Source organism: Carassius auratus, unplaced genomic scaffold (assembly GCF_003368295.1).
Source record: "Carassius auratus strain Wakin unplaced genomic scaffold, ASM336829v1 scaf_tig00215944, whole genome shotgun sequence".
NCBI lineage: Eukaryota > Metazoa > Chordata > Actinopteri > Cypriniformes > Cyprinidae > Carassius > Carassius auratus.
Window position 1 is genome coordinate 145,379 of NW_020528324.1, and position 18,193 is coordinate 163,571.

General features: G+C 35.6%; 1 protein-coding gene across 3 annotated transcripts in view; it reads left to right on the top strand.

Annotated features, from left to right (window-relative positions):
- polg2 (polymerase (DNA directed), gamma 2, accessory subunit) overlaps positions 1 to 17,852 on the top strand; it is a 94,169-nt gene extending 76,317 nt beyond the window's left edge. For 2 of the 3 annotated variants that reach the window (XM_026261890.1, XM_026261892.1), the window contains 5 exons: positions 5,934 to 6,119; positions 9,890 to 10,030; positions 16,598 to 16,678; positions 17,343 to 17,443; positions 17,529 to 17,852. In XM_026261890.1, the coding sequence (XP_026117675.1) occupies positions 5,934 to 6,119; positions 9,890 to 10,030; positions 16,598 to 16,678; positions 17,343 to 17,443; positions 17,529 to 17,694 (675 nt within the window). In that variant the 3' untranslated portion in view covers positions 17,695 to 17,852. The remainder of the gene's footprint in view (positions 1 to 5,933; positions 6,120 to 9,889; positions 10,031 to 16,597; positions 16,679 to 17,342; positions 17,444 to 17,528) is intronic. The other variant, XM_026261891.1, reaches the window with a different exon arrangement.
- Positions 17,853 to 18,193: the final 341 nt, after the last annotated feature.

The following is an 18,193-nucleotide window of genomic DNA, read 5'->3' on the forward strand; positions in this document are numbered from 1 at the left end:
GGATGGCACAGGAACTGCGGGGAATAGAGCCGAAGGTAAGTCTTGATGCTGAGTGAAAGTGTGGAGAATGGATGAGGTTCCGGGGAACGACACGGACATCCAACGCAAACGACACAGAAGCAAAAGACAGAGGTACCGACATTAAACAACGTTCTCACAAACACAAGACGTGAGACAAACCAATATATAGGGAGAGAGTAATGAGTGACAGCTGCTGCTGATGACAATTAACGGAGACGCCCACAAATTAATCAGTGCAGACGTGAAACACACAGACTTCACCACAAAGTGCAAAACCCAGAGATCACGGTTTACCAACCGTGACACTCTGCTTTTTCCGGAAAGAATCGAAAAGCTGTTATTTTCTTTTATAAATATGATAAAACTAAAGACTTTTTGGATATATGAAGGATACAGTACTACTCTATAGGTACTCAAGATTAACATGAGATTTAGGTGAAACTGTGTATGTTATGTACCCTTTAATTTGTCTGGTACGCTACAATTTATAATACATTATAAGGGTATTCTTAAAACATTATAATGAATGCATAATGCATTATTTAAAAAATCTATTATGTTTTATCATCTCGTGAGCATATTTATAAGAACAGTTTTAATATATTATAATATTTACTTATTTGTGGTTGTAGTTTTTGAGAGTATAATGATTTATAACACAATGAACACAATGCATCCACTTTTACATTGGATTATATTTCTCATAGTTATAATGTATTATAAGTCTCATATCTTGCCATTTTTCTGATGCTCCTTAAAGCAGTCAAAGACCATTTATAAGTAGTAGTAGTAACAAATTTTTTTCCTCAAACAGATCTGATTACAAATAAAATGAATGTGTAATATGACACATCTGCTTTGAACTGATTTTATTGTAATATCAGTTTGATTATTTTGATGGTACCCTTTAGACAGCTGTTGATAAGTAAGTCTGCAACTACATGTTAACTGTCGGTCAATCGAGTATTAGTATGTCTGCTACTGTAATTATGTAATTTAATGTAATTATACTTTATTTTGAAGGTCAACCAACAGATAAACTTGTCTTTGCAAGTGTAAACACATTCTACCATACTAGATTCTACCATTCTTGAGCATACTAATACTCTTGAGAGTTAGTTGGCATGTAGTTGCAAAGTTGCTTATAGTCAATTGATTAAGGGAACCATCAAAATAAAATGTAACCATATAAAACATTGCATTTTTTTTTCAGGTGGAGTATTAAACTCAAATCAATTAATTGAAATTAGTTCCAGATTTATTATTTATTATTTCCAGATTCAAATACGTAACTATTATGATGTATTATAATTATGATTATTCATGAGTTGAAATAACATTATACAATTTTTTTTTTATAATGCATTATGCTTTCATTATAATGCCTTAAGAATACCCTTATACTGTATTATAAACAGTGGTGTCAAAAGTATTGGCATTCATTACTCAAGTAGAAGTACATATACTAGGGTTTAAAAAGACTTTTCTAGAAGTTGAAGTATCAGCTCAAGCTTTTTAATCAAGTAAAAGTGTAAAAGTACTGGTTTAAAAAATTACTTAAACTATAAAAGTAAAAGTAATGTAAGGAAATAAAATGCCATTAAGAACAAAAGCTTAGGCCGCGCCACAGGGGCCTACTGTGCACTACCCCACCCCAAAACATTTTTCTAAAGGCTATAGGCCATCATGAATATAATGTTATATTAAAATGTTCATGGTGAAAAATTTGGGATGCACTAGGCTACCTGTTTCAGCCGCATATATGACCATTAAAAATCAACGCACTATAGTACAATGCAAATACATTAAAGGACTAGAGATATGATGACTAGTTGCCTAAAAGTATTGTTATGGTGCAAAAAGTCAAATTTCAGAGGCATGTCATCAATAACCTTTAATGGAATGTAATGTACATCCAAGCTTAGCTGCAGGAATCAGCGAGGGCAATGGACAAGAAAATTGGTTTACCCAGGGCAGGCTTAGAAACAATTGCCCTTGTATGGTTGTCTATTTACAATAAACATTATAGTGCTGTCAAAATGAATGATTAATCCAAGTGATTAATCAAAAACTAAAAATGAAAAATAACTCTTAATCCTGATACCTTCTTGATTGATAGCTTCCTGTATTCGCTACATAAGTCTGCTATGTTCAGTGTTCAGGGTGTAATGAGTTACAAAGTTGGTAAAGCCTACTTATCACAAAATTGTCAATCGCGTCGTCAATCGCAAACGATAATTTATTAAAACGTCTCGCTACCGAACTACCTACAATAGCTTAATTTGTGGAGGACGAAGAGAAAGCACCCAATTGGTAAATGATTGAGTGAGAAATAATAACTTTTAAGTAGTGTCCAGTGCCTTTTCAATACTTTTAAAACGGTACTGGCGCCTAAACGGTAACTGAACCGATACTTTAAAAAAAAAAAAAAGAACCACAAAAAAAAAAAAAAAAAAAATATGGATAATATTAAAGAACATTACAAATATTTAAAATACATCCATAGCTTTCACCTTGGATGCTCTCATTTCCCAAGTTGTGCTTCCCTTAATCTAAGGCTAATAAATGTATTTCACAATCTGGGTCATTATTTAATAGAAAACCACACATAATGTTTCTACTGTATCTCTGTCACTCACTCTGTTATTTAGTTAAAATAAGTGCTGTCTGTCACTGTCTTTAATCAGTTCTGTGAATGACTGTATCCTCATTCTTTATAAAGTAGCAACAATGTCGTTTTTAAAATACAGTACTGTGCAAAAGTCTTAGGCACATTAGTATTTTCACCCCCAAAAAGGGTTTTAAGCCATTTATTTATATCTTTTGCTGTAATGTGTCAGTAGGAAATATCACATGACCATTGGTTTGTGAAGTTCGATGTAAACTAACCAATAGCGGCGCAAGCCTATGGTGAGCTAGCCCACCCGAACCCGCCAAAACGTGCGGGGCATCAGACTATATAAGCGGCCGTCTCACCCAGGCAGACTGATTTAATTAGAGTGAAGTTACGACATGAGGTTCCTTGCCTATAGCACGGCAAAGTACGCAGTACTCATTCCATATTTAAGGGAATTGAGGTTACATTAGTAACAGAGTACGTTCCCTTTCAATACGAAACTTGTACTGCATCATAAGCCGTAGGCTAAGCTGCTACGGGGACAGTACAATCACGCCGTCCTATCACAAAGGATGAAAAGGTATTCACCCAGAGCACTAAGAAGGGCTTGTAACAAATACATAAGATATCCCAAACCAGTCAGGATGTAATTAATAGGGATGCACCGAATCCAGATTTTTGGGGTTTGGCCGAATACCGAATCCACTGTTTAAGATTCGGCCGAATCCGAAACCGAATAACAAATTCTACTCGCATCCTTATTCCATTAACACAGTAAAACACATTAATGAAGTAAACAACGTCCACAGCAATGTATTTTTCATTTTATTTTATTTTAAAGGGGTCATGACACTGTTTTTTTTATTTTATTATTATGGTCCCCTAGGTGCAATTATAGTATTACTATAGTAAAAAAAAATAAACTTTTAAAATGTAGTGAATTATGACATTTTCCCACCGTTTCTCATCCTTTGATTCAAACAGTCTGTTTTTGGGTTGTTTCCCCTTTAAGAGTTCAGTGTTAACGCCCACTGTTATGATTGGCTAACGACATTTGATGGAAAATTTGTGGATTGAGCGTAACTGTTTAGTAGCGGGTGATGCATTCGAAGCGATGGCTCTTGCAATGATAAAACCTTATATGTTTGAGCCGGAATCAGATGAGGAATCAGAGGAAAATGAACCATCACCACAACAATGAAGACTGGATCAGCCCGTGTCCACATGGAAAGTGAAACTATTTTGAATTAATAAAAAAATTGTAACCCGAGACACTTGAAAACGGATTATTGTTGCATAATTATTGTTTAGCTTAATATGCTAACAGCTTAACATTATTTACCTAATTTAAATGAAATGATAGGGTGTATCGCGGACAAAAATGCATGCACAGGCCATATTTGAAGATGCAGCATTGATAAGGCAACATTTTTAATCGTCTGTTACATGTAGGCCTACTAGAAAGGCGACATATTTTCAAGATTCTCTTATACAAATGTGTTTATATTAGCCAGTGATTAAAAGTAATATTGTAAATACCCTTAAATGACAATTCTACATAAATAGGTGAGAACTGCTCTGTTTGTGTTTCTATAACGTTAGAAAATACAATGTAAAGTTTTATTCTATCAATTGTAATTGCAGTATTATAAAAAAATATGGACTATAAATGCTTCATTTTAGGCAATAAAGCTTTTAAGCTTCTTATAAATACAATTATGATGACACAGGTTAGGATTACATAAATAATACCTTTGCTACGACACTTGGGTCATCGTTAAAATGTATAGAACAAACACTTAAATTAGCACTGCCGTGACTGGGACGTCCGCAAAAAATAAACTGCATCCATTTTTCCCTGACGTCAGGATCTTTCGGCAGGGTATTCAAAGATGTTGTTTGTCCACAGCCAGGAACAGCACATCTGCGTGGCATTGTAATTTTCCTGTACACAGACCCACTCGTTGTCTGTCGACTGAACACTTGTGAGGCGCGCGGCGCGACAACGATCCAAAATGAGCGTAGTTGTCTTGTGCTGGAGGCAGTCATATGCAAATGGTTGGAACGTCACTTCGCACCGTGACGTCACTTCTAACCATGGATCCAGAACGAGCTCTATTTAGAGCTTGATTAAATAAATGGCTCGTTTATAATGGGGAGGACGTCTTAAGCTATTAAACTTGCAGGATGTTTTAATGGTACAAAGACCTCTTATATTCCAAAAGATCAAGGCAAATTTGGTTTCTCATTTCATGACCCCATTAACTGTAAAAAAAAAAAAAAAAAGATAGGCAACATTATGCCAGGATGACAAGTGAGAAAAACTTTATTGACAATTACCTAGCTTATGCTTACCCAAGTAAACAACCAAAACCTTTCAATAAAAGTGCAGCAATGCAAAGACAAGTGTTTTTCTATTCTTTTTAAAAATCAAAATATGTTTGGTGACTTAACTGAAATGAATGTAATTGAACATTAACTCAAATAAACATGGATAGTAGGCTGTTTGGTTTTCGTTTTTAACAGTAGGATAGGCTACGATTAGAACAGTAGCCAAATATTATGCAAAATATTACGGAAGATCACACACATCTCCTGCATCATAATTAAATTAACGTAAAATCTCTAATCTTTCACATGAAATGAGTTTAATAAAAAAAAACAAAAAAAAAACAAGACGCTCTGCATTAACAGGTGACAGCCGGTTGCGAGTGTGGGAACTAATGTCCCCAGCAGTGCTGAAAAGTCTTTCACTGGGCACAGAAGTAGATTTTTACCAGCAGTGGAAATCGCTGCTGGTTTGTCTTCCACCACTGAAGAGGATCCTCTCTAAGAGGAATCAAAGGCTCACCGAAAAAAACACTCATCTCCACATCAGCACCCGATATGACTGGCTAGCTCTGGTACATTTGAAGCACCGCCATGGAGTGTAGTGTTAAATTAGCCTGGACAGCTGAGGCGTAAGCTCGTCCCGCGAGAGCCAAAGTCATCTGGCATGGCATGGCATGGATGGGAGGGTCGCTTTAGACTTCCATCCAGTGGCAGCAGGTGAACACAGGTGTGCAGCCATGGCTTCGTCCATTGGAGGGATTTCTCATAGCCCTTCTGCCCCTCGACATCAACCGCAGTGAGGGTATATGTGTAATAGGACTTTAGAACAGCTGATTTATAAACTGGATACCTAAGATCAATGGTGATTAAAAACCTTATAGGTCGTCCACTGTACAATCATAAAATATATTTAAGAAACATGGTTTTAGTGCAAGGATGGACTTTCATGAATACCTTTTTGCAGTTTGCTTTAGGTCCTTCTGACTTTGAAATGTGCAATGTGGGGGATGAGGAACTGAAAGAAGGGACATCTCATGGTGTTAAAGTCCTCTATAAGTTCCCCTGGGGCTCAGAGACCCTGGAGACACTGTGGAGCCTGGGGGACACCCTACTGCTGAAGACTCACCAAGGAACTTGTAAAAAACTACAGGTCAGAGCAGTGTTTAAGTTGTAATTTAGTTTTTCAAATTAATTTTACTAACTTCCCCTCCCAAAAATGTTATATATACAGGTCCTTCCCTAAAAATTAGCATATTGTGAAAAGGTTCATTATTTTCCATAATGTAATGATAAAAATTAAACTTTCATATATTTTAGATTCATTGCACACCAACTGAAATATTTCAGGTCTTTTATTGTTTTAATACTGATGATTTTGGCATACAGCTCATGAAAACCCAAAATTCATATCTAAAAAAATTAGCTTATCATGAAAAGGTTCTCTAAACAAGCTATTAACCTAATCATCTGAATCAACTAATTAACTCTAAACACCTGCAAAAGATTCCTGAGGCTTTTAAAAACTCCCAGCCTGGTTCATTACTCAAAACCGCAATCATGGGTAAGACTGCCGACCTGACTGCTGTCCAGAAGGCCATCATTGACACCCTCAAGCGAGAGGGTAAGACACAGAAATACATTTCTGAACGAATAGGCTGTTCCCAGAGTGCTGTATCAAGTCACCTCAGTGGGAAGTCTGTGGGAAGGAAAAAGTGAGGCAAAAAACGCTGCACAACGAGAAGAGGTGACCGGAACCTGAGGAAGATTGTGGAGAAGGACCGATTCCAGACCTTGGGGGACCTGCGGAAGTAGTGGACTGGAGTCTGGAGTATAAACATCCAGAGCCACCGTGCACAGACATGTGCAGGAAATGGGCTACAGAGAAGCAGCACTGGACTGTTGCTCAGTGGTCCAAAGTACTTTTTTCGGATGAAAGCAAATTTTGCATATCATTCGGAAATCAAGGTGCCAGAGTCTGGAGGAAGACTGGGGAGAAGGAAATGCCAAAATGCCTGAAGTCCAGTGTCAAGTACCCACAGTCAGTGATGGTCTGAGGTGCCATGTCAGCTGCTGGTGTTGGTCCTCTGTGTTTTATCAAGGGCAGGGTCAATGCAGCTAGCTATCAGGAGATTTTGGAGCACTTCATGCTTCCATCTGCTGAAAAGCTTTATGGAGATGAAGATTTCGTTTTTTTCAGCACGACCTGGCACCTGCTCACAGTGCCAAAACCACTGGTAAATGGTTTACTAACCATGGTATTACTGTGCTCAATTGGCCTGTCAACTCTCCTGACCTGAACCCCATAGAGAATCTGTGGGATATTATGAAGAGAAAGTTGAGAGATGCAAGACCCAACACTCTGGATGAGCTTAAGGGCGCAATCGAAGCATCCTGGGCCTCCATAACACCTCAGCAGTGCCACAGGCTGATTGCCTCCATGCCACGCCGCATTGAAGCAGTCATTTCTGCAAAAGGATTTCCGACCAAGTATTGAGTGCATAACGAAAAACACTTTTCTTTTATTGGTTGGATGAAATATGCTAATTTTTTGAGATAGGAATTTTGGGTTTTCATGAGCTGTATGCCAAAATCATCAGTATTAAAACAATAAAAGACCTGAAATATTTCAGTTGGTGTGCAATGAATCTAAAATATATGAAAGTTTAAATTTTATCATTACATTATGGAAAATAATGAACTTTTTCACAATATGCTAATTTATTCAGAAGGACCTGTATATATATATGTATATATATATGTATATATATATATATATATGTATATATGTATATATATATATATATGTATATATGTATATATATATGTATATATGTATATATATATATATATATGTATATATGTATATATATATATATATATATATATATATGTATATATATATATATATATATATATATATATGTATATATATATATATATATATATATATATATATATGTATATATATATATATATGTATATATATATATATATGTATATATATATATATGTATATATATATATATATATATATATATATATATATATATATATATATTAGGGGTGTAACGGTTCACAAAATTCACGGTTCAGTTCGATACAATACACTGGTGTCACGGTTCGTTACGTTTTAAATACAGCAAAATGTAAAACATCTCAACTTTTCAGAATGCCGCAAGCACACCGCGGATCTTGTGACAAGAACTAACCAATCAGCTTCCTTTTCTGTAACAACGTTAAAGGCTCAGCCAAGATGAAGGAACAGCTGATCATAGTTGTATATGGATTGCAATTTTGAAATAAATTTAGTAGCAGAGCTACTACAAGCGATTTTTAGAGCTGCAAATCCATTTATCCTTTGCTGAAATTTCCGCGTCTCATGGAGAGAGCACGTCTTTGTTGCTTAGCAAAGACAGACGCCTCATGAGCACTTCTGCCTGAGCGCTTTGGAAAGGAGGAGAAAGCGGCGCGACTAGCGTTTTCCACGCGTTTTTAGGCACGAAATGTGAACGGCCGCTAAGGCGCTCGCTCACTCAGTATGCGATGAAGGTTCGTTGCAAAATGTCTAATGCATTTAACAGACCAGAAATAGAAGATCATCCAATAACCAACAGGTCTGGTATTTGAGTGCACTTTGGATTCCCTGTAAGCTATAATTGTGATGACAGAATGAATGGTAAATAGTAAGGTCTCATATCCGCGGCTATAACGTAAATGAAGCCTACCGATCGCCACGGTGATGTCTTTTGCCCTGTTTGAATCAGTTGGAAATGTCGGTCTAAATGCTGCGGGGATAGTTTGTTGCGTGTATGTTTCTCCTTTTTTTCGTCTTTTCCCAGATACTGACACAATAAGGTGATGTCGGCGTAAATGAGTTGACATGTTTCAAGTATTCCCGCTGGTGTTTTTTTTTTTTTTCCGCTGGTGTACCCTATTGTCATGTAGCAGATGCGTCATCGTTGTTTTTTTTTTATCCACCACTCTCTTGCCATCACCATTATAGTTTACTGGGAATCCAAAGTGCACCCAAACACCAGACCTGTTGGTTATTGGAGTATCTTCTATTTCTGGTCTGTTAAACGCATTGGCCATTTTGCAACGAGCCTTCAGCGCGTACTGAGTGAGCGAGCGCCTGACTGAGTAGCCTAACATAAACATATAAGTTGGTGTTTTTTTCTTCTTCGGGAGTGTCAGGGGCGTTGCCTGTTACGTCGTTTGGGTTATTGGGCTACCATGTTGAATGCATATCATTATATTTCTCTCTTTTTTTTTTTTTTTCAAATATAATTAATTAGGTCAACGAACCGTTCAGTATACATAATGCGTACCGCGTACCGAACCGAAAGCCTCGTACCGAACGGTTCAATACGAATATGCGTATCGTTACACCCCTAATATATATATATACATTAGTGCTGGGCAACGATAATTAGTTTTTTTAATCACATGATTGTGATTAATCACATTGTTATGCAGAAGAATAATAAGGCATTCAAAAGCAGTGTATTGTGCATTTTTTTTCTAATTTAAAAGTACTGCTTTATGAAAAAAAGTGCAATAACTTTGGTTTACAAACACTTTAAACAAATAAGGTGCTTTTTTACAGCAGTATTCCTTTTTCATAGTAGCTATTACGCCCTATGCCTAGGGGTAGTAAAAAGAACACTTAACAGGGCATAATAAATCTGGGTGGTGGTAGTGATGCTTAACCTAAATAATTTGATTGGTAGCATCCCTTCCTGTGTCCCATGATTTGTCTGTATGTGTATTCAGAGCCAGTGAGCTATAATAATTCTTTCACTTGTCCAGCCCTAATATATATATAAGCCATAAAGTGTAGTACACAAGATACACTTTTTTTCTAGAAATCATTATTTAACAACTCTCTGTTGAAGAACATTATGATCATGTAACTTTCAGTGCAGAGATGGAAGAAAGTCTGTAGTTCCTCATGTCATCTCTATCAGTGCAAATGTGGATAGAGGGATGCTGGCTTACCTATATAACTCATTTCAATTGCTGAAGAAACCCGACAACAAACAAAAGCTTCATCAGAGGATGGTAAGCTTATGTTTTTCTTTCCATTTTTAGTATTAAAGTGCCCCTGTTATGCCATTTTGAAGGTTACTAACTTTGTTTTGAAGGTCTCCTGCAATAGGTTTACATGCATCCAAGGTCAAAAAACACTTTCATTCTCACATAATATGCATAGCCTATGGTGTCCCTGTGGCATTGCGTTAGCAGCGCAAAAGGTCATGAGTTCAATTCCCAGGGAACACACATACTAGTGAAAATAAAAATGTGTTGTTGCCTGAATGCACTGTAAGGCCGGGTTCACACCGCAAGCTGCAGCAGAGCGAAAGCAGCGCGTTAGCAGCAGGTAGGCAGAGCTGAAGCAGCGCGCGCCTATTTTGCTTTCACACCGGCAGCGGAGGCAGCGCGCAACTGAACAGCGGATTTTGGACAGAGTACTTTATAATGGGAAAGTTCGCATTGCTTTGTTTCCATTTAAAATACATTTAAATAAAAGAAGCTTTTTTAATTAAGTTAATTGTAACTTTCATTGCATCTTTGTTTTGCTGTCTTTGTTTTCCTTGCAGTACGTGTTGTGTATATATATATATATATATATATATATATATATATATATATATATATATATATAAAATATGTGAATTTAAATATCATACATTTTTAATGTAATTTGCTAAAAACACAGTAGATATCATTAATGCAAATTTTGGGCAAAATAACTTTTTCGTGTCAGTACATGTGTATTTTTGCCATGATCATTGTCACTTTATCTTCTATACATATTATTTTATATTAATTTTCCTTCCTATTATACTCCAGTTCTTGTTAAAACACCCTAGATTTGCTTATTTTGTGCATTTAGAGCAGTTTTTGTGTGAAATCATATTTATTTTGTCAATCAAATGTGTACTTTCACTTTAACTGAGCGTAAGCAGCGCAGCAAAAATAGGCCCAGCGGCGAAACGATCGCGGCACTGCTGCTTCTGCTCTGCTTCTGCAACGCTCTGCCGCGCAGCCTCTGTGTGCGGTGTGAACGCTCTCATCTGTTAACATAGGCACCGAAAAAAATATGCGCTGCTTCTGCTCTGCTGTAGATTGCGGTGTGAACCCGGCCTAAGTCGCTTTGAGTAAAAGTGTCTGTTAAATGCTTAAATATATTTAAAAAAAATACATAAATCACCTCTTTTCTCAAACAGTCCAAAACGATTATTATTATTATTGTTTTTTTTTTTTTTTTGAAATATTTAGTTCCTCTAAATCCTTCCTTACCACAAACCTGCGCTGTTCTCAATTGGTCAGATGGTGCAATCTGATGTGATTGGTCTACCGCTTACGCACTTGTTGGCAACGAAGCAGCCATTAGAACTTATTAATTGAGCACTGGATGCTTTCTCAATCCTCAGATATTCTAACCGCAATTATTATATGATGCAATCACACTTGTAGCAATATTTGGTAGTTCTGTGTGTTGTTTCAGGGTTAGTGTCATCTAAGGTTCTCTGAGGGTTTGGCATCATCTCTTCTCAGGTGTTCTGGATCCATACTGAAGCTTTTGTAACCCGTGTCAAAACAGAGAAACAAATAGAGACATAATTGGCGTTGCTGCTGTTCCAACCAAGTAAAATTAATGGTAACACTTTAGAATAGTTAACACTTCTTAACTATTAACTACAACATTTCTCTCAATAAGTTCTTAATTTGCTTCTTATTAAAAGTTAGTAAGGTAGTTGTTAGGTTTAGGTATTGGGTAAGATTAGGAATGTAGAATAAGGTCAAGTAAAATAAGGCATTAATATGTTCTTAATTAGCACTAATACATGGCTAATATTCTAGTAATATGCATACTAATAAGAAACTAATAGGTGTTACCTATTCTAAAGTGTTACTAAATTAATTAGTTTAACCCAAGGTAAAGAATAATAATGAGCATTTGATCAGATACAACTGCAGTCACAAATTATGAGATGCATTATTTGAATTCTTGGCGAAATAGATGTTTTTAATCTAGATTTAAACAGAGAGAGTGTGTCTGAACCCCGAACATTATCAGGAAGGCTATTCCAGAGTTTGGAAGCCAAATATGAAAAAGCTCTACCTCCTTTTAGTGGACTTCGCTATCAACATATATATTGAAAGTAGCAGATGACCTTGAAAAGAGTCTTGTGGCACTCCATATTTTACTGGTGATAAATGAGGTGACTCCTCCATTTAAATAAACAAAGTGTTAGCAATCAGACAGGCAGGATCTAAACCAAATTATAGCCTGCCTTGAATACCTGTATAGTTTTGTAATCAATCTATGAGTATGTCATGATCTATGGTGTCAAATGCACCACTAAGATCAAGTAAAACTAGCAATGAGATGCAGCCTTGATCTTTTGTGAAAGAAACAAGTCATTTGTAATATTAACAAGTGCAGTTTCTGTGCTATGGTGGGGCCTGAAACCTGATCTGATAAACTTGTTGGTTTAGATGCAGGGTGCAATAGATGAAACTGAAGTATTAAACACTATATAATCTTAATTTTATTATTGTATTTCTGATGTTATCTATTTTATCAGTAAAGAAATTCATAGTCGTTACTTTTAAAAATTGATGGAATATTTAAATTGGGTGGCGTCTGGTTATTTCTTAATCTAGCCACTGTGCTAAATAAAAACCTTGAATTGTTTTGGTTATTTTCCGTTTTTAGAGCCTGTCTATAGCTGGACATACTGTTTTTCTACACAATTCTAAAAACTTCCAAGTTAGTTTTTCTCCATTTGCGCTCAAGACTACGAGTTTCTTTCTTGAGAGAGTGGGTATTAATGTTATACCATGGCACAGTGCGTTTTTCTCAAACCTTTTTCAATTTGACGGGGGAACAGCTTCTAATGTATTAGAGAAAATAGTGTCAATATAGAATTTCTGTACTTCTCTGTGTTGACCTGATCATCATTCTTTTGTGTTAATCACAATCTACTGCATATATACAACTTCATTTTAATGAAACATAACAAATGAAAAAATATATAATCATAAATGATTAAAAAAATATCATTACAAACTAGGTTGGTAGATAATTCAGCTGCAAAAGATACTCTGGATTCTTGAAAAATCATGGGTGCACAATAATTTTAACAAATCTATTAAAATATTTTATTTACAAATATAAGTGAATAAGTCTAAGATCTGGTAATGTTCATTGCTCTTTGTATTGTTGTAAAATACATTATTGAAAAAAAAAACAAGTAATACATTTATATAGAAATCTAAAAGACGTTTCTTTTAAATCTATAGCACAGTAATAAAGTCAGCAACATATCATAGATAGGACAGAACAAGAAAGACTATTAATAATCTTTGATTTCGCAAAACAATATATAATACTGAAAGCACCAATATAGAGCGCAACAGAGCTCTTATGCGCATCTTGTGCACAGAATGATGAGCTTGAAACAACACAGAGTCAAAATGCACAGGCTGCGCAGCCCTCCGAGTCCACAGAGAAATCTGCTCGGCTCGTGTTTATCTTCAGTTCTCTCTTCACAACAGTTAAGTCAGTTTACTGTTTGAGTAAATAAATTACTCCGTGATATTGGTTTATTTCGACTCGGAGTGTTGGCCACCTTAAAAGTAAATAAATTGTGGATTACTACTTACTGGATACGCGAACTGTTTCAAGCGATTCAGTCCTATTTGGTGAACTGGTACAATTGGTTCACTAAGAAGAACCAGTTAAATAAAAAATTTGTTCGCGAGCCAGACATCACTACTACAAAGGCAAGAGATATTGATACGTAGTCTACTAAATCTGTGCATTAGTTTAATGAGCCTTTTCTTTTAACAGTTTTAAACCTTGATTATTGTGCGCTCTTGAAGAGAGTTTCATGGTCCTGACTGTAGTAACCGAATGCGACACATGCGAGTTTATGTGAACTGAATTTAATGACTTCAATATTAATCTGTACCTCACATTGAACTATGGATCAGCTTCAGAACATTTGAAATATGTCCATGAAAATGTTTTGGTGCTTTATAATGTTTTTGTGCCTTTCGTGGAGCTCAAAAATAACACAGAATAGTATACGCACATTATCGGATTTGGATCGGTCTCGTCTGACTGATACCCGATCCGCAGAAAATGCCTGAGTATCGGATCGATGCATCCCTAGCCAAAGTCACCTTTATTTATATAGCGCTTTAAACAAAATACATTGCGTCAAAGCAACTGAACAACATTCATTAGGAAAACAGTGTGTCAATATTGCAAAATGATAGTTAAAGGCAGTTCATCATTGAATTCAGTGACGTCATCTCTGTTCAGTTAAATAGTGTATGTGCATTTATTTGCAATCAAGTCAACGATATCGCTGTAGATGAAGTGACCCCAACTAAGCAAGGCAGAGGCGACAGCAGCAAGGAACCGAAACTCCATCGGTGACAGAATGGAGAAAAAAACCTTGGGAGAAACCAGGCTCAGTTGGGGGGCCAGTTCTCCTCTGACCAGACGAAACCAGTAGTTCAATTCCAGGTTGCAGCAAAGTCAGATTGTGCAGAAGAATCATCTGTTTCCTGTGGTCTTGTCCTGGTGGTCCTCTGGGAAAAGGTCTTTACAGGGGATCTGTATCTGGGGGTCTAGTTGTCCTGGTCTCCACTGTCTTTCAGGGCAATAGAGGTCCTTTCTAGGTGTTGATCCACCATCTGGTCTGGATACGTACTGGATCCGGGTGACTGCAGTGATCCTCTGATCTGGACACAGACTGGATCTGGTGGCCACGGTGACCTCGGAACAAGAGAGAAACGGACAAATTTTAGCGTAGATGCCATTCTTCCAATGATGTAGCAAGTACATAGGGTGTTATGTGAAGTGTTTCCGGTTCCGGTTTACCTAATTAATGCAGCCTAAAAATCCTTTAACGGATTTGGATATTAAAAGCGTATTAGTATGTTATGTGTATGACAGGTTAAAGAGATGGGTCTTTAATCTAGATTTAAACTGCAAGAGTGTGTCTGCCTCCCGAACAATGTTAGGTAGGTTATTCCAGAGTTTAGGCGCCAAATAGGAAAAGGATCTGCCGCCCGCAGTAGATTTTGATATTCTAGGTATTATGTAATTGCCTGAGTTTTGAGAACGTAGCGAACGTAGAGGAGTATAATTTAAAAGGAGCTCATTCAAATATTGAGGTGCTAAACCATTCAGGGCTTTATAAGTAATAAGCAATATTTTAAAATCTATACGATGTTTGATAGGGAGCCAGTGCAGCAATGACAGGACCGGGCTAATTGGTCATACTGTCTGGTTCTAGTAAGAACTCTTGCTGCTGCATTTTGGACTAGCTGTAGTTTGTTTACTAAGCGTGCAGAACAACCACCCAATAAAGCATTACAATAATCTAACCTTGAGGTCATAAATGCATGGATTAACATTTCTGCATTTGACATTGAGAGCATAGGCCGTAATTTAGATATATTTTTGAGATGGAAAAATGCAGTTTTACAAATGCTAGAAATGTGTCTTTCTAAGGAAAGATTGCGATCAAATAGCACACCTAGGTTCCTAACTGATGACGAAGAATTGACAGAGCAACCATCAAGTCTTAGACAGTGTTCTAGGTTATTAAAAGCAGAGTTTTTAGGTCCTATAATTAACACCTGTTTTTTCAGAATTTAGCAGTAACAAATTACTCATCATCCAGTTTTTTAGATCAACTATGCATTCCATTAGTTTTTCAAATTGGCGTTTCACCAGGCCGCGAAGAAATATAGAGCTGAGTATCATCAGCATAACAGTGAAAGCTATCACCATGTTTCCTGATGATATCTAGTGATTACAAGATTCAGTAAGTTGTAGTATATCTTTCAGCATGGATTGGATGTTCATGTTAATTCAATGTTCACTCCTTCTTCACCTGAACTTGAGGCAAATGGGAGCATGCATGATCCGTCACACTACTAAGAATCTTCAAAACTGTATTTGCCGTTTCAAATTCTTAATAAAATTTGAATGAAGATTTCGATTGCTGAGACTCTTCGTTTCCTACTCTGTCTTGTCTGTCAGCTCATTGTCTAGAAAAAGTTAAGAAAGAGATGGTTCTTTAAAGAACCTTTGACTTAATGGTTCTTTGTGGAACCAAAAATTGTTCTTTTATGGCATCGCTTGAAAAAACCTTTGAAACACCTTTATTTTTAAGAGTGTAGGTTGGATCCGTGGTATGGTTTCATTTTATTTATATATATATATATATATATATATATATATATATATATATATATATATATAATATATATATATATAAATAAAATGAAACCATACCACGGATCCAACCTACACTCTTAAAAATAAAGGTGTTTCAAAGGTTTTTTTTATATATATATATATATATATATATATATATATATATATATATATATATATATATATATATATATATATATATATATATTTTTTTTTTTTTTTTACCACTCTTCACATCCTCATCCTTTAGATGTAAACCAGGCGCATTTGCTTTTGCACCACAGAAAACAGCATCGTCTTGGCAATGTTGACAACACAAACCACCTAGGGTGGGTCGAAGTAGATATTGCTGACCAGTGTTTTCTATGTTTGTTCAGGTTTTGAAGCTGCATCCCACTTTAACTCCTGTGAAAGTAGGCTTGGATATGGGACGAGGCTCCAGTTCTGAGCTTAGACAGGTACCAAAGGACGAACAGAGTATTTTTATTCAAATTTCTATTTAATGTTATAAAAACCATACAAAAGTTCAGAGTCAGTATTCAGTAAGTTTTTGTTGTGTTATTTTAGGAATTGTTTTACCTGAAAGCATGCAATAGTTTATAAAAAAAAATTCTGTACTACATTTTCAAGTTCAACGTGGCAGTTAATCTAATTATTAGCATACAAATATTAGTGAAAATTGAAAAAGAAAGGCTGATCTAAAATATTCTGATGCACAATACACAATATTCATATATCTCTTTTTTTTTTTTTTTATTCCCCCTTTCGGGTTGATTTTCACACAGTTAAATTCACACTAATAAGTCCTCTGTAATAGAATTATGCTGTAAAAATGATTTCCTACTGTAAAATATAATTACATCTAAAATAATAATGTTTCAAATAAAATGAACTGCATTTATTAGCTAAAAAAAAGTCTCAAATGTTAGTTTCTGCAGTCACAACATAATTTAGCCTTAAAAAATTTAGGACTGACATTTGAACCTTTTCCATTTAAATTGACCATGAAATGTAACATTTTAGCAGTCTTTTGAATTAAAGTAAAAATCTGTAATCTGGTGATTTTTGCTATAAATGTACCACTTGAGATGGATTCCCCCTAAGACAAATGTCTCTCTTAAGGTTTGTGATGGTTTGTTCCAAGAGTTTCTTGAAGCTGGAATTTCCACATGGCCTGGATACATGGACACAATGTCATTATCTCTGGAGAATTTACACGCAAAGTAACTAACTCTGTCCACACTTACTGAGCAATACTAAGTAAAGCTTTTAAAAAATATATTTTATTAAATTGCATTTATTCTGCAGGTATGATGAGATGGGTGTCCTTTTCACAGTGATGGTTAGTGAAACCACACTAAAAGGTGGCCTTCTGCTGGTCCGTAACAGAGACACCACCATCAGAGAGACTATGCACATCTCAGAAATCAAATTATTTCTCCTCAAATATATGTCTGCCTCAGAGAATTTCTGACTTTTATTATTTTAATCTCATATTGCAATGTGGTGATATGATAATTGTGTCAGAAATTATGTAACTCTTACAAAATTGTTACTCTGCTTATATAAAATGCTATTTGTATTCCATTTGTAAAATAAATAAAAAAATTAATAAATTTGAGAAAAAAAAAATATATGTATGTGTTTGTATGTATATATAAATGTATATATGTATGCAAAGATTTCATGTAAAACTGTATCATAAGCAGTACCATCCTGAAATTTAATTTATTTCTATGCTAATTAACCTACTGTATTTCCAACATTTGGGAAAGTTTGTAAAAAATACCCTTATTTTTTCATGGTTTGAAATGTGAAATGTATTCATGTATTCCTTTACACACACACACACACACACACACACACACACACACACATATATATATATATATATATATATATATATATATATATATATATATATATATACATACAGTATACACAATAGGTAGCCAACCAAAAGGCTTATTACC